At 47.1% G+C, this 22099-nt stretch overlaps 1 protein-coding gene across 2 annotated transcripts in view; it reads left to right on the plus strand.

Annotated features, from left to right (window-relative positions):
- The window catches only part of mark1 (MAP/microtubule affinity-regulating kinase 1), an 85867-nt gene that overhangs the window by 58041 nt on the left and 5727 nt on the right, over nucleotides 1–22099 (plus strand). For both annotated transcript variants that reach the window (XM_061227725.1, XM_061227726.1), the window contains exons 4-16: nucleotides 1601–1649; nucleotides 4426–4491; nucleotides 5003–5073; nucleotides 7062–7118; nucleotides 8205–8441; nucleotides 9276–9395; nucleotides 10533–10632; nucleotides 11416–11528; nucleotides 13909–14062; nucleotides 15772–15953; nucleotides 18434–18537; nucleotides 18765–18929; nucleotides 20497–20754. In XM_061227725.1, the coding sequence (XP_061083709.1) occupies nucleotides 1601–1649; nucleotides 4426–4491; nucleotides 5003–5073; nucleotides 7062–7118; nucleotides 8205–8441; nucleotides 9276–9395; nucleotides 10533–10632; nucleotides 11416–11528; nucleotides 13909–14062; nucleotides 15772–15953; nucleotides 18434–18537; nucleotides 18765–18929; nucleotides 20497–20754 (1676 nt within the window). The remainder of the gene's footprint in view (nucleotides 1–1600; nucleotides 1650–4425; nucleotides 4492–5002; nucleotides 5074–7061; nucleotides 7119–8204; nucleotides 8442–9275; nucleotides 9396–10532; nucleotides 10633–11415; nucleotides 11529–13908; nucleotides 14063–15771; nucleotides 15954–18433; nucleotides 18538–18764; nucleotides 18930–20496; nucleotides 20755–22099) is intronic.

The following is a 22099-nucleotide window of genomic DNA, read 5'->3' on the forward strand; positions in this document are numbered from 1 at the left end:
GCATTGAATTAGCATTATCACAGCTTTTGTTACACCACAGGGTCAGATACTGGGATTGGTGAGTCTTCCCTCTCTTCGTAACTTCAGGATATTCCGGTTGGAAACAGGAGTTTTCTACCCCCTTGGAAACATCCTGATCAGACCCCTTAATGAATTTTCAGAAGATGTGTCCAATTAGAAAGTTTCGGCTTCAAAGGGAAATGGAGCTATCCGAGTCAAGATTAGAGCCAAGTTTCTGGAGGGTCTACAATACGATCTGTGGGATTATGCTGGTTGCCTTGCGTTTCATCACACGGAACCTATTTTATTCAATTTCGAAACATGCAATTCCGTTGGATGTCAAGCTCATAGAGTAACGAAGAGCGTCTTAGTACGATGGAATGAGATTGATACTAGGGCTGATGCATCTTCATATGTGAATTGAATTATAGTTGAATTTGCTTTAGGTTTAATGTAAAGACATGAATGTAGCTTGGAGCACGTGAACTAGTCTGATGATCTAGCTGCTGTATAATTCACTGACCTGGATATTTGAATATTTTTGCTGCCACTGCCTCCATCATGGAAAGTACATACCTGCTGTGTCTTCGCTTATTCTAATATAGAAAGTTATGTTACCGTACTTAATGTCTGAACCAAAGCTAAGCCGACAGCCATTTTATGGCCAAGGAGACAAGGTGTGTTGACTCTGTAGCCAATGGGTGACTTAAATGAAGCTCTGGAGTGCTTAGGCACGCATGGAGACCAGCGCACACTTCAGCCTCCGTAGGTGCAGAGATCCCTGCTGCTGGGCCAGAGCCCATGTGCTCAGTCATGTTTGTGGATGTGTAATTCCCGTTCTTATCTCCGTGTTACAGGAATTAAAGCCGGCTTCCTTCGGGATTCAAGCCCCGTAGAGCGCTTTGCTCCCTGCTCAGTTTGCCAGTAATGCTGTTTTACTAGGGAACTCTTGTGTTTTCACAATTTCTCGCCAATATCTTGCATTATTTGGAGTGCAAATGCAGGCAGAATAGCATAAAGTTTCTTTCTGTAATCTGCTGTGCCAGTGGAGCCTACAGCCTCAACAGTGGTTAGCGTGTGTGTAATTTCTGACACCATGCTGAGAACTGACACAAAACATGAGTTACGAGAGGCCGTAACAGGCAGTCATGTTGGTTGTCTTTCCGGGAACATGACATGAGTACATAACACGGAGCTTGAAGACGTTCTTCAAAGATCTCAGGGGACATTGTTGAATTTGAGTGTGTGAAAACGGCTACAATGGAAACAGTTCAACTAACTTTGCTGTTACTAAATCTGTGTTAATGGTTCTCCAAAGCCATTTGAGTCATTTCAATATCTAAAAACTGACTCAGAGCTCACATGGTGCACTTTGCAGTGCAAAAACAACATAACCGCTGTTTTTTTTAAATATATATATATATGAATCCTTGCTTGGGTTATAAAAATGAAAATATTCAGTTATTTTAGCGCCATTCTCGCACATTAATTTTGCTGTGTAAACGGCTTTTTCAGGAGCACATCACAACAATGTATCAAGCTAATTTGATTTCTTGAAAAGTGTCAGGAGTGACTAATGGTGTCTGTTTTTCCCCCACAGCTCTTTCGGGAGGTGAGGATAATGAAGATCTTGAATCATCCTAATATAGGTAGGACAAAGTCGCAACTCTCTTTACAATATACACTTCTTTCTCCACCGCCTCCTCCAGCTGTCGATGTTGACGTCTCTGAACACACCCTGAGATTTCTCCAATGAACAGTACACACATACATTATTCAGATACATAAGAAACAGTGACCAGTCCAGACATGAATCCATACAGCACGAACATACCGTGGGTCAGTTTCACACACTCCAATTAAGCCTCATCCGAGATTAATTTAGATTTTGGATGATAATTTTGATTACATTTATTCCAGGACTAAGCTTAATCTCTGTCCACGAAACCGACTCTGTATATCCCACTAGTGACAGAGTAATAATCAACATCTGCAGAAACAATCTACTTCATTTACAGGAATTAATTTGTATATAGTTTTATATAGTGGAAAACATTCGGTTCGAATGCACTGTTTTTAAAAGAAAGGAAAGGCCCCCAGGTGGAAGCAGCTGAAGAATTGTCTATGCTGCGATTTGTTTACAGTTAGCCTATCAGCTCTCTCCCCCTTTCTCCACAGTTCAGTAGACATCAACACAATCAGACCTGACGTCCATTTAATAGCAAGCGGGCAAGTTGGCGTCTTCGCTTGAGAGAGAAAAAAAAAAAAAAACGTCATTTGGATGATGTGGATGGCTCGAAATTTGGAGTGGGCTGGGGGTGTGCTTTCCCTGATCCAGTTATTGTTCCCCCCCCGACATTTGGCCCCCCTTCCGTCCACCTTCACTTGAAAATCGTTTGTGTCAGAACGGCCATTTAGGTGGCCAGCGCAGAGTTACGCTCATAAGGGTAAAAGGCTGGAAGGTGCTGCAGAGAGGAAGCCATTTTACTTTTCAGCCCAAGACCTGCAATTTACTTCTGTCTGCGAGGAGAGCAGAGGCCCTTATGTCCTCATGTAGGTGGCCATTTACTGTGATTCACCACTTTCAGTGATTTACATTGTTTGACAAATTGTTAAGAATGTCACATTAATAATTCCCACATTTACACGGATATATTTTCATCAAGCATGTTTGTTCGTTCATTTGTTTTGTGAAGTCTTTTTTTTTTTCCTTCCTTTTATTTCATTGGGAATGAGCTCAATGAATCCAAATGTTTTGTGTTGAGGGTGCAGTTAACTACACTGTTTAAAAAATTTGTTTTCATTATGACGCTTTTGCAAGAAGCTGTATAAACTGCCAGCAGGTTTCAATTTTTTTTTTAAAGGCTTCACCGCTTGTAATTACAATGCCGTTGCATTTTCAGCCGTACTGCGGTCGTAACAGTACAGTAAAGAGATTTACATCCGACTGGCTTTCGGCACTCAATGTGATTCATGGCGTGATATTGTTTCTTTGTGTTATGGCACTCTGCCTGTTCGCTCACAGACAGCATAATTGAGTCCTTTGACCTGTGGAAATAAAGTGCAGGGCACCTGAGCTCTGTGGCTGTGACTTTGTGACTGTGAGCTTTCCTCCGCAGTAAATTCTGTGGGAGGGATAAAACAAACACCTGGCTGAACAACACCCAATGCGTCTGATGCGTCTTCTCGCCTCAGAGTTATTAGAACCATTGCGGCTGAAACTCGCACATGGTGATAGCATCTCAATGAATTCAAAAGACAAGAAATGGCAGCCAGCCAATTCTGTGAAGTGGCTCTTAAAAAGGAAGTGTATTTACCTGAAAAAAGATGGTATAGGCTCACCAGACACGCGGCTCCAGTGTTGCTTCCTCCCTCTCTGATTCTTAACCACAAGAAGTTCCTGTTGACAAAGAGAATCCTCTGCATCTTTAAATATTCAACTTAGTCCAGGGCATGAAATTAGCCCCACTTTTACCAGCAATTTTCAACATTTCACCAGCCACAAAACCTTTTACAATATAACACAACCTGGTTGTTACCTGCCAAATTGGCTGCTAGAGTAGAAACTCCTAACCAGACAATGAAAATGTTACCAGCATTTGGCCAGTGCCGGGTGTTCATTTCACAGCCTGGCTTAGTCATTCTCCTTAATGAAGCTGTACGTACTTGGACTTTTTAACATCATGTTCAAGTTTTAATGACCAGAATGCAGTGCCCAACAGCTCCGGTTCCTAGAGCTCCAGAGATTTTCCTGGTTTTTTGCTCCAACCAAAACTGTATTAACCATTATTAATTATTAATCAATGAATTATCAGGCTTACTGAGTACAGGTGACCCATGTGCTGGAGATAATCAGTGCTTCACCATTCAGCCTGTGAATATTCAGAATGTTTATGGTCCATCAGATTCTTGGGATGGAACAAAAACCAAAAACATCCCTGGCACGCCAGGACCAGGGTGTCCCAACCCTGGTCTAAAGAATAGGTACCCCCATCTCCCAAACGAATACCTCATCTCCCCCTGCTTTTGATTGGCTGACTCCGGTGGATCATTATCTCCGTTTGTCTGGAGTGGTCTCCAGACAAGTCAGGCCTGACTTAGGGCTGTCACAAGAGCTTATTCACTCACATCTCTGCACAGAATCCACATTATCATCAGTGATGTGTAGACAATATGCCAAGTGCCATCATTCTGCTGAAAGGTGTAATATGAGCATCAGACTGCACCTCACTGTGGTACTTTACCTTTGAGCACCAAGTAAAAGAGCAGATGCCACGATATGTCTGATTTGGTCCACTGAAAACTGTCAGACGCTCAAACCATCCAGATATCTAGATTGAAATTTACTTGGTCTCCAATCCACTTTTCTTTTTTGGCATGATATTTCTTTTTGCTAAATTATTTCTCTTCTCTTTCTCCCCGCAGTTAAATTATTCGAGGTGATTGAAACGGAGAAGACGCTTTATTTAATAATGGAGTACGCCAGCGGAGGTGAGTATGTCGCCACGGTTACCGGCAGCGGCCACGCTAAGATCTCCCACCTGCGAGCATCACTCCGCCCCCGGCCCAGAATCCCACACGCTCCAAACGGCCGTCGCTGCCAAACGAATGTCTTAACGTCGCCGACCGCCATCTGCCCAAGCGTCCCCGGCAACAGCGAACCCAGCCCAGCCAAATGACGCATTCCTTTCGCAGAGTTAGGCGGCGTGATTTTGAAAGGGCTGGCGTGTAGAACCGCACTTCTCCTGGAGGGCGGCAGGGGGCTTTGGAGAGGAGAGCATTTAATGCCTCAGAGTTCTGCCCACCTTATCCCTTAAAAGGTGCCAGATCGCAAATATATCATTTATGAGTATGAGTTTTCATGATGAATCATTCTTCCTGGGTCCAATACTTTCCCTGATACCAGTAAAAATCATGCAGGTTCCTGGCAACTTTGAAAGAGACCTATGTAGGAGGCTTTTCCCCTTTGATTATGAAATGACATTTACCCCTTTCCTTCCAGGTGAGGTGTTCGACTACCTGGTGGCTCATGGGAGGATGAAAGAGAAAGAGGCCAGAGCGAAGTTTCGGCAGGTGAGCCGATCTGTCGTTACATTACATAACTGCCATTCAGCGGAAAAGCCCTTATCCAGAGCGACATAAACAACACAGTGTCCATTTTACTGCTGGATACTGAAGCAATGCTGGTTAAGTGCAATGGCAGTGTCGTACCAGGGCATGTAAGCCACAACCTGCTATACCCTTATAGCTCCACCCCTTTCCTCAGATATACCCACATATATCCCGGTTATACCCCTATAGCTCCACCCCTTTCCTCAGATATACCCTCATATATCCCGGTTATACCCCTATAGCTCCACCCCTTTCCTCAGATATACCCTCATATATCCCGGTTATACCCCTGTAGCTCCACCCCTTTCCTCAGATATACCCTCATATATCCCGGTTATACCCCTAGAGCTCCACCCCGTTGCTCAGTTGTGCCCCCGTAGCCCCACCCCTGCAGTGCCCTTGCTGATGCTCTCTGCTGTGTTTTCGTCACGGTCCCCCCCCGAGCGGGGGGCCAGGGTCCAGGCCGGAGCGTGGCAGCTCTCCAGCCTGAGAACGTGCCCCGAATGCTAACGGCCACACTGCGTCTGACGCGCCGAGTTCAGGGGCCGCAAATCATCCCAACGGCCGTGCCCACGCCAGCTGGCTCCGCTCTGCCACCTGGGGAATATTTACTCGTAAACCCGTTAAATTTACGTGAGATTCTGTACCCTTGATCACAGTGTCCCTGCAGCACTGTCACGGGGCGAAGATTTCCCAGAACCCCCGGAGGTAGAATTAATCGGATCTACTGCAGTGTCACAGAACAGAGATTTCCCACAATACCTTGCTGCAGATTTCATTAGATCTGGTGCAGTGTCACAGGACAGCTGAATCTTTTTTTTTTTTGTAGGAGGTTAGTTTCAGTAGTTGGGGTACTGAGTTTAACTCATATTTAAGATTATCATCACAAACTGTAATGCACTGTCGCTGTATATTTGTGACAGAGTAGATGTACACTGATGTAAAGGTTTGAAAGAACCATCCCGCCAAAACCCAAGGCACTTGATGTAATTTGGGTTATCAAAAACATATTTTACGCGAGTTCCCCTACTTGTAACAGCAGTAAGATACAGTATGTTAAACACAATGTCCAGTGATTAATTGTAAATTAGTCTTTCATGCAGCTTTAAGTACAGCTCTTATCCACTGTATAATGCCATCTAGTGGCAATAGTAAAAAAATATTCAAACAAAAAGGTGTTTAGTCACCTCTTTGTTTTATGAATGAAAAGAGAACTCATCTGTCCTGTTTGAGCTGCATTATTCATCATCAGAGAGGTCCGTAATCTTGTCCATAATCTCAGTCCATAATCTTGTCCGTAATCTCAGTCAGTTTGTATGGCGTGAGGCCTGGTGTAGGGGTAGGGTTTCTGTGGCATAGCAGGTGTTTTTAAGGTACTTAAAGGGCTCTAAAGCAGGTAGGATAGGACCTGTGGAAACTTGGGGATGTGTCCTTTAGTGCACATAATTATTTGAAGTCCCCTAACCCTGAGAAGAAACCTACTGAGACTAGCCTAGCCTAGCATCACAGTGTTTGCACTACAGTACAGCAGTACAGAGACTAGCCTAGCCTAGCATCACAGTGTCCGCACCACAGTAAAGCAGTACTGAGACTAGCCGCGCATCGCAGTGCTGCACCAGAGAACAGCGCGACTGAAACTAGCCTAGCATCGCAAGTGGCTCACGTCAGCAGAAACCCATCAGTTAGGCTGGGCTTCACTTGGAGCAGTCAGGATGGCAGCGGCCCAGATCCACACACTGTACTACTGCTCTCAGACAAATCTAATGCCGCAAAATGTTTAGACCTCGCTAGGTATAATCGCAAACGGTCCTTACACCATTAAATGAGTTTGGCAGAAGTCATCGTGATGTCCATGTATCCATTTTGTACTCATGCTACTTCCTGTCTACCTCCTATGAGATTGTTGGCTGTCACTTTAATACTCAGAATTATTGAACGCTGTCTTTCAGATCGTGTCGGCGGTGCAGTATTGCCATCAGAAACAGATAGTGCACAGGGATCTGAAGGTAAGGAATATTCTTGTGCTAGCGCAGAACTTATGCGGGGTAGAGCTTCCCAGCCAATCAGAAGTAGCAGAGCTGTGAGTGTGAAGTATAATGTCATTTAGGGAGACCGCATGCTGCTCAGAGTGAAGCATGCTGAGATCCAGTGTAGATTTTTGCAAGCTGCGGTTTATTGCATGCCACATACAATCACCCCTCCGCTTTGTATCTCCAACTGCAAGTCAAATGAGATGTAATGACTTAGCAGATTGTGCGGTTGTCTTTACAGGCCCTCGTGAACAGTTATAGGGTAATTTGTGTAACATTTTAATATACAACCAATGAAATGATTGGAATGTTTAAATCTCTTAAGACTAACAATATATACAATATCATCTGTATAAAACAATATAATGACATGGGACTGAAAGTTTGATATCTAAAAACTGTACTATCAGAAGATGTACTTCAGTGGTTCCTAACGCTGTTTTTTGGAGGTCTACAGTCCTTTAGATTTTCTTTTCGACCTTAAATTGACAGGCTGGATTCTATGGATTAGCTCAAACAGATATCTAGCTCTTTACTGAGGCGTACTTTGTTTGGGTTGGAGTGAAAACCTCCAGGATGGAAGGTCTCCAGGAACAGAGTTGGGAACCACTGCTGTAATTATAAGATCGCTATTAATTTGTGGCTTCCTATCATCGAAAATGGTCTTTTAGGGGATCCATTCCCAAGTAGACTGGAAACACTGCAAAAAAGTAAGCACTTGTAATGACAGTTCAAACCTTACTTTCTTATCTGAAGTTGAAAATATTGGCTTATTTTTCTTGATGAATTTTTGGCAAATCTTGGAATGAGTCAAATGGTCTTAGCTTATTGGCAACATTTTTGTTTCATTTAGCAAAGAGATGGAATAAGAATTCCAGTCGAAATAGAAGACTGAAGTACGATTTTAGCCTTTTTTGTGGTTGTTGTTGCGGCTGCAGTGAATCTAGCACCCTGCAGTACTGACAACGGCATACCTCAGCGGTCAGTTAGTGTCAGTCTGCGTCGGTACTGCGGTGGCCCCCCGGTCACCTCTCACACGGTCACACGACCCTCTTCCTCCAGGCGGAGAACCTGCTGCTGGACGCGGACATGAACATCAAGATCGCCGACTTCGGCTTCAGCAACGAGTTCACCATCGGGAGCAAGCTGGACACGTTCTGCGGGAGCCCCCCCTACGCGGCCCCCGAGCTCTTCCAGGGAAAGAAGTACGACGGGCCCGAGGTGGACGTGTGGAGCCTGGGGGTCATCCTCTACACGCTGGTCAGCGGCTCGCTGCCCTTCGACGGGCAGAACCTGAAGGTAACGCCCGGGAGACGCCGTCGCAGTTTTCAGTGCCACAGCTATGTGTTCATCCTCAGGTCACTACGACTAGTGACAACCACACCTGGGTTAAATACGTTATCGTTTTGGATTCAGATACTTTTCTGTGCTCGATTGATCTAGACTGGTGCAGTTAAGGTAAACTTGAGTACAAGGCGGCAGGGTTTGCGGTTTTTGAGAGTAATTTATAGGATCCAATACACCGGACAAGCTCAGTAAAGCGTAGAAAAATATGTGAAACCAAAACAATTACGTATTTGACCCAGGTCGGATGTCATCCTCATTGGCTGCATCACTGGAAGATCCTCATTGGGAAGTTCCAAGTTGTGAGATTGGTTTTGTTTTTATACTACAAATTGAGCCACCTGATTCAAGCTGGTTCTAGCCAGTTTTAGCCAATGTTGGGTTATAGGCCTATGGACAAGTACTGTTTCCACCTCTAAGTTGTTCTTCAGAAGTAAATGACCGTTGGTTTATTTGAAAAGCACATTGCTGGAAGTTGGCAGACTTAATTCGTTTCAGTATCAACGTGGTTGGTTGCATAGACTCCAAGTACTTTGCAAGGTCATAAGCAACCTGGTCAGGCTACTAGTTGTTCGTGAGCCAAATGAGGCTACTGTGGCTGAAAATGTCCTCCGTATTGGGTCACTATTTACTAATCATTTGCTAACATTTGGTGTTTTTCTTTGCGGAAATAAATTCTCAGAGTAGCGGATGCAGTATGTTTGGGACAGAATGTCCGGCTCCTGTCTGATTTAAGGCAGCTACCTTAAGGAAGGTGGGAAATCATAAATAAACGTTTGTTGTGTTTAGGAGCTGAGAGAGAGGGTCCTCCGAGGGAAGTACCGGATCCCCTTCTACATGTCCACAGACTGTGAAAACCTACTGAAGAAGCTGTTAGTGCTCAACCCAGTGAAACGAGGAAGCTTGGAGGCAAGTCTCCGCATGCACGTTCACCCTGCACTGCGGAAACCAACAGAGCCAGGCTTTCCCCCAACCCGGCTTCACACACTGGCCCTTAAAGCATATACTATATCTGCACATATAAAATATATTCAGTTAATATATTTATAAGTATAATAAATGGTAAATGGTAAATGGTTGGCATTTATATAGCGCCTTTATCCAAAGCGCTGTACAATTGATGCTTCTCATTCACCCATTCATACACATACTCACACACCGACGGCGATTGGCTGCCATGCAAGGCACCGACCAGCTCGTCAGGAGCATTTGGGGGTTAGGTGTCTTGCTCAGGGACACTTCGACACAGCCCGGGCGGGGGATCGAACCGGCAACCCTCCGACTGCTCTTACTGCCTGAGCCATGTCGCCCCCACAATATAAGTATGAAGATTATAGAAATATTTTTAAACATGTAGTTTTCAATACAGAACAATGAGTGGAATTGTGGTTACTAGAATTGTGGGTGGTTCAGAAGGGTAAGTCTCCGTTTTTCCTAACTGGCGCGAGGCTGTGTGGATGAAGATACTGTCGGTGAGCGTTAGCCTCTCGCAACCTGTAAATAAGGGGAAAGGCTGCTTTCGCGCGGTGGCTCGGAAGGCCAGTGAGATTAATATTGCAATTTTCTGCGGCCTCTGCTGAAACGGCCCTCCCGAAATGAAGCTGTATTTCTCCGGGGCTTCGGGCCATGCCACAGCGGAGGGAGTCGGTCAATTATCTCACTCCCCTGGCCAGTGCCAAGGTCCTACTGCGGGTTTTAGTCTTCTGAATGAAGCACTGTGTCTTGTTGATTGTGTTATTTTGCCAGGAAACGGAGGAAAAAAAGAGGTAATTTAACTTTCTAAATGCAGGGAATTTGGTGTGTATTTTATGAAGTTAATGTGAACGTGTTGGAGCTGTCTTCTTGCTGCTTTTGTTCCAGCACTGTTTTAACAGCTGTTCAGTGTGACTGTATTTAGTTTTACTTTTGATGTCTATTTCGAGTATGCTTGAGTCCCCCCCTCCCATCAAGAACTCCACAAGAGCTACATTTAGTATCTCAAAAGAGGTTGTGTCCAGTAGATGCATCTGTTAAATAAATTAATTCTATAAATACATCTCCTTCCAGCAAATAATGAAAGATCGATGGATGAATGTAGGCCACGAGGAGGAGGAACTGAAGCCGTACATCGAACCCGAGCCAGATTTCAGCGACAACAAGAGAATAGGTCAGATTCTTCTCTCCGATGCAACCCCGACAAAATCAAAACAATTACCACTGCAGGTTTTTTGAGAAATGTCCTTTGAAGATATTGTGTCGTAATAGCTTGGTAACCAAAAACATTTTTTTTAATATTGATGTTTCACTTGGAAATAGACATTGCTGAGCCAGTCGACTGGAAAGTGAGATTAAGTGTCTGCTGGCAGCAAGCACTTCGGCCGAACGTGCTAGTCTGCCCTCTTCATAATCGATGGAGGATGTGGGCAGTATTGGGAGGGGCCTACAAATGCGATTCCAAAATGAAAAATAGCTTAAAATTGGAGAAAGGTCTGTAATTTGGCTCAACAGTGACATAGCTTCCAACAGTGTGAGTTGGTGTCAAGTAAACTACCATGTAATTGTAAATGTGGATTTTCCAGTAGGCTCGTCAGAAGTGTTGTGCATAGCTAACACACATTACGCAGTACTATGGCCGGTATTGAATCAACGCTGACAGAGGACACTTGATATCCCCGTTGGACTCCTGAACTATACTGGAGTTAAATGAACATCTGACTTTTTACTGTGTGCGAGCATTCCTGCTGCCCTCTGCAGCAGCCGTAGGACCCCATGGGCGTTCGGGTCCTTTTGAAGTCGTCTGTGCTTTCGCCTCCCGCTGCGTCCGCTCAGTAACAGCCTTGTCATTAACACGGCTATCTGTCATTAACACGGTTAACTGCCATTAACACGATGTGTTTGTATTTTTCTATTAACGCCGTTATCTCGTTCTGCTCTTCCTCCCGCCGCGCAGAGCTGATGGTCACGATGGGATTCCCGAAGGACGAGATCACGGAGTCGTTAGTGGGTCAGAAGTTCGACGAGGTCATGGCCACTTATCTTCTGCTGGGCAGAAAGCCTCCCGATGTAAGTTCCTGCAGCTCGGCCAAACGGGGGGGGTCGGGGGTCATAGGGTCACAGACCCCTTGGTGTACTGAGTTGCGTGTACCCACAGCGCGCGAGCAAGCAAAACACTCTTAGGGCCAGTTCGGGTCAAAGGTCCTCCACAGACAGGGTGATCTCACAACCTCTTTCATTGGGAACTAACACGTTCTCCAATGTCTGCTGACAACTGCTGCAGTCTGCAGGACCTGTCAGCACCTCAGATAAAATAAAACACGTCCCAAGTTAAAGATCTGCTCAACTGACATGAATCCGTGTACTGGGAACACTCAATAATCTCATATGGTTTGATATAGAAAGAGGTTTTATTTCTTAAATGTATATATATTTTTTATTGAAAGACTTTCGAAAGAAACACTAGATTTTAGACCAATTCCCTCTCACCATGTTGATATGATGTGGGCCTTGTTTGACACACGTACCTTGGGAATACCACGGTGTTGTTACCGCATCAGAGCCACACGGCAGTGTTTGCTGTGAACAGGGATTCAAATAGTATTTGTTTTGGATTCAAATACATTTTGTGCTCCATTGATCTTGCCCGGTGCATTTGAGCCTGCAAGGAGGAGCTGATGGGCGGAGTTTACACTTTGGGGATTATTGAATTTGTTCCAATACAAGTGGCAAGCTTGGTCAGATGCAGAAAAGTGTCCAAAAGACACAGCCCAGGTCTGGCTGTGAAAGACCATTTTGTTGTTTGTCATTTCCCTCATCTGGTTGGGTCCCTGTGGCGAGCTCTGTATCTCACACTCAGAGACGGGCACAGGCGCACTGTGAGTGCAGTGCTGATTTCAGCTGCGCTGGACTCATATTGATTTGCTGCCATCTGCAGTGGGAGCTCGAGGGCGGGGTAGGAGGAGGCGCTCCAACTCCCCAGTCAAATATGGTCAAACTAGTGAAATCATTCCCTGGATCAGCCAGGCCGAGAAGCAGTGAAGTGTGCATGCATCCAAAAAAAACATTCTGCAGGTATTTTTGGAAGCATTCTGGTATTTTTAGAAGCATTCTGTGTGGTGTGAAGGCATCTCCTATTTTCAGCAAGAACGTATACTGCCATGCTGGTCAGAATCACACTTTTGACACAGACCGTTAGGACTTTCGCATCACTTCCTGTTGAATTCTATTGGCTGTCATGATTTTAAGTGGTTAACACATGTTTGTATTTTTTTAAAATACTTTGTTAGACCAAGGTTATCTTGGTCTAGAGAACATGTGGCTGAAGTTCCAGGGGTTTTGCTGGTGCGTTTCGCTACTCAGAGAAACACCCTGTGGCACTGTAAGTGGGCCTTGATTCTGTCCTGAGTACAGCGGCCCAAGGCAGCTGTTGTTTTGCATGGAGGGCCCACAGCCAAATTTCCAGTGTTCCTGTCGCCCCCGTTTGACAGGGACCTGGCACAGGGGGCGTTTCACATCTTCCTCTACCCAGGGGGCCTTGGGAACAAGGAGTGCGATTTCAGCCTCGTGAAGTCCCACAGTCAGTGCCATGGCCGAGATTTGCGGGCTGCCATCTGCCAACACACTCGGGAGGAAGTGACACGCGTACAGGGTCCGGACGGCGAGGGCTTTCCCGCGCGTCCGCACAGCGAGTCGGGCCGAAGGGCTTTACAGCCACGGACACTCATAATAAGATTGAGCCTCGGGCCCTGCAGTTTCATAATGAGTTCACGTTCATCTCTGGAGGACGGCTTTTGTGTGGACCGTGTTAACTGGGTTAATTCCTGCCCAGTTTCCCCAACGCTGGGGAGGGAGCATTCCTGATGCTGGCAGAGTTGTTGTTCTGCTGACCCCTGCAGGTTTTGCCAAATGTACAGTATAGTGCTGTTGAGTTTTACGCTGGACCCAAAGGGGAAGTGCCTGTGTGTAGTGCAGCGGTACTGTATCTACCAAATAGCAGCCGAATGAGATCCGTAGCTTTTGAAGGAGGTGGGCTTTGTTAGGGATGTACAGAAATGAGAACCTACAGGATGTTTGAGCTCCAGGAAGAGGGTTGGGAACCACCGACAGCCTGCACATTTACATTTCAATGCGGCATTGGCACAAGCACTGGCCAACTTGGCCAGACAAATATAAATTATTGATATTGGTCCGAACTGCCAATATCGTGCATCCCTAATATTTGTAAGCAGTGGAGCTCGAGGCTTTGCAGCATATCCAGAGAGCTCCGGGCTTTGCTGCGTATGCAGTTTAGTGCTGAAGGCCGAGGCGAGAGGAGCCCAGAAGTTTTCTGAAGACGAGTGACTCAGCATCGTGGATGTTGCTAGCGCCTGTTGCTAGCTGTGCCCTCAAGAGTTTCTCACCCTTGGTTTTTGTGTTTTGTGTTTTTGCCTCTTTTCGGGACCCTCAGTTTGAAGGGAGCGAGTCCCTGTCCAGCAGCAACCTGTGTCAGAGGTCACGACCCAGCAGCGACCTCAACAACAGCTCCACGCAATCCCCCGCCCACTCCAAGGTCCAGCGAAGCATTTCAGCCAATCAGAAGCAGCGGCGATTCAGCGACCACGGTGAGACTGACATTCAAGCCAAGCAAAAAATACTGTAGCAATTCCCCCTCCATTCCCATCAATTCATCCCCAACTTCCGTACGATTTTTGCCACTTCCATACAATTCCTGAGACTCCTGGTTGACTATTTTCAGGCACACACCTATGCATATGCTTGGAATTTATTTGTCAGAAAAAAGCAGGATAAGCAGCCAAGATTAAACTTGCACTGCACAAGCTGTTCTCATTGTGTCTGGGCAGGTCTGATACTGCTGAGTCATGTTACTGTCTGACTCTAATGCGCTCAGCTGTAGGTCAATAGTGAGTGATTAAAACAGTGTAGCACCTTCCTGTTAATTCTGTGAAATTAAATTCAGTTCAGTTTAGTTTTATTTATATTGCACTAAAGGACCAATGTATCAAAGCAGTCGACAGATATTCCTGGCCCAGGCCCCTATGAACAAGCAAAGGGTGACGGTCACAAAAAAAGGTGCCATTTATTTTATGTTTAGCAGAAATGTACTCTCCTGCTACATTATATGGATTCCAGACTTCTTCACCTCTGCCACTCTGATTCTCCCCGTTTATTCTTGGTCCAACAGCAATGTGTTAGATTACTGCAGAGGTGCGTGTGTGTGTGTGTGTGTATGTATCTGTGTGTGTATGTATGTATGTATGCATGTATGTGGGCGTGCACGTGAGTGGACTACACTAGCGTAGCTTTCTGATGGCTTTGTTTAAAAGACGTGGTTATTGGCGCTGGATCCATTCTGCTGAGAGTAATGAAACCAGCAGAGATGCTGACAGAAGAGTACGAGGCTTGGCTGTATAATCGTCCTCACACAGGAAGTCTTTTTCATTATCCAATGGCGCGCCACCATTTCCTCCACAGCTTACACACAGGGAAATCTCCTATTAGAGGGGATCGAAGATCGGCTTAGACGTGATTGCCGTGTTCCAGTAAGAGTGGTGACAGTCTGCGTTAGACATGTCTGACAGTTTCCCATGTTATTTTATGCATTTCTGTTATGTCATGGTCGGTTGGCATTGTTCAATATTTTCTGAACCTGGATTTCAGGTGTGGGCAACCCTGGTCCTGGAGAGCCGCAGGGTGTGCTGGCTTTTACATTACATTATTGGCATTTGGCAGACGCTCTTATCCAGAGCGACATACAGTTGACTAGACTAAGCAGGAGACAATCCTTGGTCTCAAGGGCCCAACAGCTGTGCAGATCTTATTGTGGCTACACCAGGATTAGAACCAACAACCTTGCGTGTCCCAGTCATTTACCTTAACCACTACACTACAGGCCGCCCCATTGATCAATGAAAGCTGTCGATTACAGTTAACTCACCCCACCTTGTTTCTTGGGTCTGGTTGCTGATTTTAAGGTTAAAGCAAAAAGCAGCCCCACCCTGCGACTCTCCAGGATCAGGGTTGCTGACCCCTGCTTTAGCTGGTATACCTGATGTAGATGACATAGATGCACGTTTGAGGGAGTGACATAGTGTAATGTGTGAATGTGGGTGCTCTCCGGGATCAGGGTTGCTGACCCCTGCTTTAGCTGGTATACCTGATGTAGATGACAGAGATGCACATTTGAGGGAGTGACATAGTGTAATGTGTGAATGTGGGTGCTCTCCAGGATCAGGGTTGCTGATCCCTGCTTTAGCTGGTATAGCTGATGTAGATGATGTAGATATGGTGTGACGTGTGACTGCTCTCACAGTGGGGCCCAGCATTCCCCCGGCCGTGTCCTACACCAAGCGGGCGCAGGCCAACAGCGTGGAGGGGGAGAAGAAGGAGGACTGGGACAGCTCCCGCAAGCTGGGCACCTCCAGCTCCAAGGGGGACATGCCCGCCTCCCCGCTGGTGGTTTCGGAGAGGAAGAAACCGTCCACAGGCTCAGGGGTAAGGCCCACCGGGCGAGAGGACCGGAGGATGGTCCCGTCTGTTCTTCTGTCTCATTGGGTTTCTTTCCATTCAGTCTCTGTCACTATCTGTGGATCTCAGTCTCTGTTGTCCTGTCTTTCTGTCCTTCTGTATTTCCATCTCACTATATCCATTTCCCTGTCCGTCAGTCTCTCTCTTGTCTTTCTGTCTTTCTAACTCTGTCTCCCGATCTTTTATCTCTCTCTCCCTCTCACTTCACCTTGGTCTCTTTCCATCTCCCCATCTGTCCAACTCGCCATTTCTGTTTCTCTAGATCTCCCCGTCTCTCTACCTTCCTGTCTTTCTGTCTGTATTTCTGTCTCCCTATCTTTCTCTCTCTCTCTCTTTCCATCTCCTCAGCTGTCCATCTCTCAATCTCTCGGTTTCTCCGGTGCCTCCGCCTCTCTGTCGCATTGAGGGATTTTATTTCAGCAGGTGAGCTGAACCCCAGGAGAGAGCGGGGTTTTTACCCGCAGTGCGCAGCGCTAACCTCCCTCAGGGAGGAAGCAGGGTCTGCTGCTGCTGTAACGCCGGCTCTTTACGGCCTAATACCCCGCACAAATCACCCCGACTTTACAGCCGCACGGAAACCGGGCTGCCGCTCCAATAAAGCACGCGCGACCGCTCTCCCCGAGGCAGGTCCTTAAGCGGCCACGCCGTCTACACTCCTGCCTGCTATACGTTTCAGCCAGTAAAACCATGGTCTACGCTCTCCCTGCGCTACGTTTGAGCCAGTAAAACCATGGTCTACGCTCTCCCTGCGCTACGTTTGAGCCAGTAAAACCATGGTGACTATGCTCTGCCTGCGCTACGTTTGAGCCAGTAAAACCATGGTGTCTACGCTCTGCCTGCGCTACGTTTGAGCCAGTAAAACCACAGCGTCTACACTGCCTGTGCTATGTTTGAGCCAGTAAAACCAGGCTGTCTACACTGCTGTCTGAGCTACGTTTGAGCCAGTAAAACCACAGCGTCTACACTGCTGTCTGAGCTACGTTTGAGCCAGTAAAACCAGGCTGTCTACACTGCTGTCTGAGCTACGTTTGAGCCAGTAAAACCACAGCGTCTACACTGCTGTCTGAGCTACGTTTGAGCCAGTAAAACCAGGCTGTCTACACTGCTGTCTGAGCTACGTTTGAGCCAGTAAAACCAGGCTGTCTACACTGCTGTCTGCGCTACGTTTCAGCCAGTAAAACCAGGCTGTCTACACTGCTGTCTGAGCTACGTTTGAGCCAGTAAAACCAGGCTGTCTACACTGCTGTCTGAGCTACGTTTGAGCCAGTAAAATTATATTTCCACAACACGGTAGGAACAGGGTACGGAAACCTGGATCCTTTGTGATAGGGTTACAGTTGCCAAACACAGCATCTCTCTCTCTCTCCCTCCCTCCCTCCCTCCCTCTCTCGCTTTGTAGAGGGCCTTTAACCAAAGAAAGGTCAGTCGGAGTTGCTTGTGTTATTACCGTCTCTGTTTTTTCCTGTAAAGCACAGAGCACCCCTGCCGCATCCCACACATACCACAGGTCTGTTATCCTGAGGGTTACTCATGGCCTGATACAGGCGGAGAAAGCGCCTTCACTTCTATTTCGATCTAATTTAGCAGGACTGCACAGTAGCCTGCCTGTAAAGGACAGAAGTGGATAGGGAGAGGCTGCATCTCTCTGGAGAATCAAAAAAGGGCAGATATGCCGTTCGTGGTACTGGTTTCCCTGCAGTGTTATTGGTTCTAGCGAGTTGTAGCCAGCACTATCTTTTAGGTCAGCTGTGTCGACTGGAATCAGCAGGTCCAGCTGGAGCCACACCCACATGAGGTCATGGTTGATCAGAAGTAGAAAATGACTCATAGTTTATTAGCAAAGCACATGCCCAGACATATCACACATGACAGTATCAAAATGGTCTGGCTCATAGTTCCTGAAGGTTATGAGCATCTTGGTCTGGCTCTTTGAGTGACTTGGAGAGACTCATTGTACCATCAGGTTATGACTTGGTCACGCTCATTGTATTGTAAGTTTTATCAGGCTCACTGCATTGTAAGATTGAGATTGTTCCATAACATTATGAGCATGAGGAGTATGGGAAGGTTGTAGGGTTGGTGTTTGGCTCAGGACGTATACAGCTGTATGCAGAGCTTGGAAAATAAATGAAGAATACTCCCCTTGTTGGCATGTGTATGAGGCGGTACAACCCATAAAGTATTACATTTTTAATTTAAACATAATTTTCTGGGTAATGAAGTTAGGCGCCATGTACTACCACTGACAACAGGCTTTTACTGGGGACAGAATATGATTGGACAGGGGGCAGAAAAGAGTACCTGGAACATAAAATAAGGGCCAGTACGCAAGACAAGGTCACAGTACTCCAAAGGGCGAAACATAGAAGAGGCGGGGATGTAGAATGGGGGCTATGTAAATGACCCACCGCTGGCTAATGCAGTGAATAAATGTGTGTGTCACACAGAACAGTGCTCTCCCAGGAGGGGGAATGACCCGCAGGAACACGTATGTGTGTGAACGCTCCAGCACTGACCGCTACAGCGCCATCCCCAACGGCAAGGACAGCAGGTAACCCTTGCATACACACGTATGTACACACACACACACACACACACACACACACACACACACATAATCCCCAATGGCAAGGACAGCAGGTAACCCTCGCATACACACGTATGTACACACATACACACACACACACACACACACACACACACACGTGTATAATCCCCAATGGTGGCTTTTCGTATTCATTTCTCATCATATGCTTTTCTTTCCGCTCATCCCCCCAGTCTGACGGAGGTGTCTACGGGCACCGGCAGCACCCCCTCATCTTCGGGGGCCACGCCCACCGCCCCCTCCACCCGCCCCCGCCACGTGAAGTCCATGTCCGCCTCAGGACACCCCTCCAAATCCACACTCCCGCCCATCGAGGACAACAGCGAGTACAGACCCAGGTCAGTGTGTGTGGCAGAGACGGTTCTGACCGGTCAGTGTGTGCTGCATGTTACACACAGGAAGTGCTATATTTCAGCCAGGCTCAAGGGACTCTGCTGCATGTTACACACAGGAAGTGCTATATTTCATCCAGGCTACACACAGGAAGTGCTATATTTCAGCCAGGCTCAGGGGACTGAGCTGCTAGTTTCACACCTGACTCACATCACATCACATCAAAGCAAAGTTTTTATTTTCCTGCTCCTTTTTCTCAGTTTGACTGGTACATTCATGTCATGTTAAAAGGCTTGGGGGTTCGAATACTGGTTTAAAATTCATGGAACTTCTATCTGTGGGGTTTCTGTAGATTAACATTCGATTGTGGTAGGCGTTTGTTATTACAGCTTGTTTTTTGACAACGCTGATACATGATGTTCATAGGAAACTTGAGAAATCTCCATTTATGTGCCGACAGCATAATTGAGTAAGGAGTGTGTGACGTGTGATATAAATGAGTTGGTGTTTTCAACTGCAAGGATTTGCTATGATTTCTAGAGATCACACAGCCAGCCCAAAAGATATTTCAGGTTTTCAAGATATTTCACCATCTCCCTGTCTGTGTTTTTGTCACTATGCGTTTTTGTGTGTGTCTATGTATGTGTGCGTTAATGTGCATGAACATGCTGCGTTTGTATGTGTGTATGCATGTGTGTGCCATTATGTGTACGTACGCCTCTGTGGTACTTGTATCTTTGCATGTACTTTCTTGTCTTTGCGCGTACATGCGGGCTGTTGTGTTTACCATTGTACGTACGTGCGTGTCTGTGTTTACGTGTCCGTGTGCGTACGTGCGTGTCCATGTGCCTATGTGCGTATCTGTGTGTGTACGTACATATCTGTGTGTACGTGTCCGTGTGCGTACGTGCGTGTATGTGCGTGTCCGTGTGCGCTTGTCTGTGTGTGCATATGTGTCTGTGTGTGCGTGTTTTTGTGCGTACGTGCGTGTTTGTGTGCGTACGTGCGTGTCTGTCTGTGTGTACATGCGTGTCTGTGTGCGTACGTGCGTGTCTGTGTGAGTACGTATGTGTCTGTGTGCGTACGTGTGTGTCTGTGTGCGTACGTGTGTGTCCGTGTGCGTACGTGCGTGTCTGTCTGTGCGTACGTGCGTGTCTGTCTGTGCGTACGTGCGTGTCTGTCTGTGCGTACGTGCGTGTCTGTCTGTGCGTACGTGCGTGTCTGTCTGTGCGTACGTGCGTGTCTGTGTGCGTACGTGTGTGTATGTGTGTGCGTATGTGCGTGTCTGTCTGTGCGTACGTGCGTGTCTGTCTGTGTGTGCGTGTCTGTGCGTGCGTGTGTGTGTGCGTACGTGCGTGTCTGTCTGTGCGTGTCTGTCTGTGCGTACGTGCGTGTCCGTGTGCGTACATGCGTGTCCGTGTGTGTACATGCGTCTCTGTGTGCGTACGTGCGTGTCTGTCTGTGTGTACGTGCGTGTCTGTGTGCGTACGTGCGTCTCTGTGTGCGTACGTGCGTCTCTGTGTGCGTACGTGCGTGTCTGTCTGTGCGTACGTGCGCGCCCTGCCCCTGCAGCTCGGCTCCCCGTGCCCCGGCCGCGTCCCCCTCGGCCCACAGCATCAGCAGCACCACGCCCGACCGCACCCGCTTCCCCCGCGGCAGCTCCAGCCGCAGCACCTTCCACGGAGCGCAGCTCAGAGACCGCCGCAGCGCCACCTACAACGGGCCCCCCGCCTCGCCCACCCTGTCCCACGACACGGGCGCCCTCGCCCAGGCCCGCCGGGGCACCTCCACCGGCATCATCAGCAAGATCACGTCCAGGTTCGTCCGCAGGTCAGTATCCGCCCCTCTGACCCAGCCTCATAGTTCCCTTACAGACTACTTACAGCCTGACATTTCTCTTACAGAGCAGCTCTATTCTCAGTACATATACAACTGTACAGACCAGCTACACAGTCTCCTTCAAGACCAGCATCAGGCCCACAGTCTCCTTAGAGACCAGCATCAGGCCCACAGTCTCCTTAGAGACCAGCATCAGGCCCACACTCTCCTTAGAGACCAGCATCAGGCCCACAGTCTCCTTAGAGACCAACATCAGGCCCACAGTCTCCTTAGAGACCAGAATCAGGCCCACAGTCTCCTTAGAGACCAACATCAGGCCCACAGTCTCCTTAGAGACCAGCATCAGGCCCACAGTCTCCTTAGAGACCAGAATCAGGCCCACAGTCTCCTTAGAGACCAGGTTCGTGTCTCCTGTGACTTACGGTACACTTCTTATGTTTTCTTGCAGAATTTACTTTTTACCCTCAAATGACATTAGTAAGCAGTACAAAAGTGCATAGGAGAAAGCTATGCATTGGCCTCTTTATTACACCAGATTTCCTGCCGTTTTAGTGGTGACAGGGGACAGCTTATGCATTGTGTAGTAGCCACTTTTAGGAGTCAACAGTTTCTCTCCCTAATATAACCATCACAACACTCACAATAATAAAATGTGGCCAAATATGCATCATGCATTTTTAAACAGAAATATCCATCCATTTTCTAACCCGCTTATTCCTGATCAGGGGTGTCGGGGTTTGCTGGAGCCTTTCCCATCATGCACTGGGCAAGAGGCAGAAAAACAGTCAGTCTATCACAGGGCTAAATAGAAATATGACAGAACTCCCAATCGCACTTTCAGACTGGAGATGATTATAGACTCATCTCTGCCCCCTGCTGTCAATATCATGTAGTGCACTGAGAAAACTTTGCCAGTGCACAAGCCTACACCCTCACACAGTATCTGGAAAGTGCCATTAAAGTTTGGAAGACCTTGTTTTCGGTTACAAATCTGATTCTGGTTTTACCAGCATTGGGCTGGTTGGTGAATTGACTTGTGGATCACAGCGGAAGTCATAGGTTTAGGTCACTGTCTCCAGGTGGAACCCCTGCCTTCTAAATGATAATTATTTGTCTGCGGTAATAAGTGACTGTTGTTTTGTTTGAGAACCATTGGGTTCTCATAGAAGCATCAGGCTATTACCCTGACAGCCGAGGTTAAGAGTGCCTCAAAATAGACACAAGGCCCCATGTCACAAGCCAATACTGCTGTAATTCAAGGGCAAACTGTAAGGCAAGGCCGTTTTGACCATAGCCATCTGGGGTATGTATTGTGCTGTCACTCCGATGAAAAACA

The sequence above is a fragment of the Conger conger genome, chromosome 18 (assembly GCF_963514075.1).
Source record: "Conger conger chromosome 18, fConCon1.1, whole genome shotgun sequence".
NCBI classification, from domain to species: Eukaryota; Metazoa; Chordata; class Actinopteri; order Anguilliformes; family Congridae; genus Conger; species Conger conger.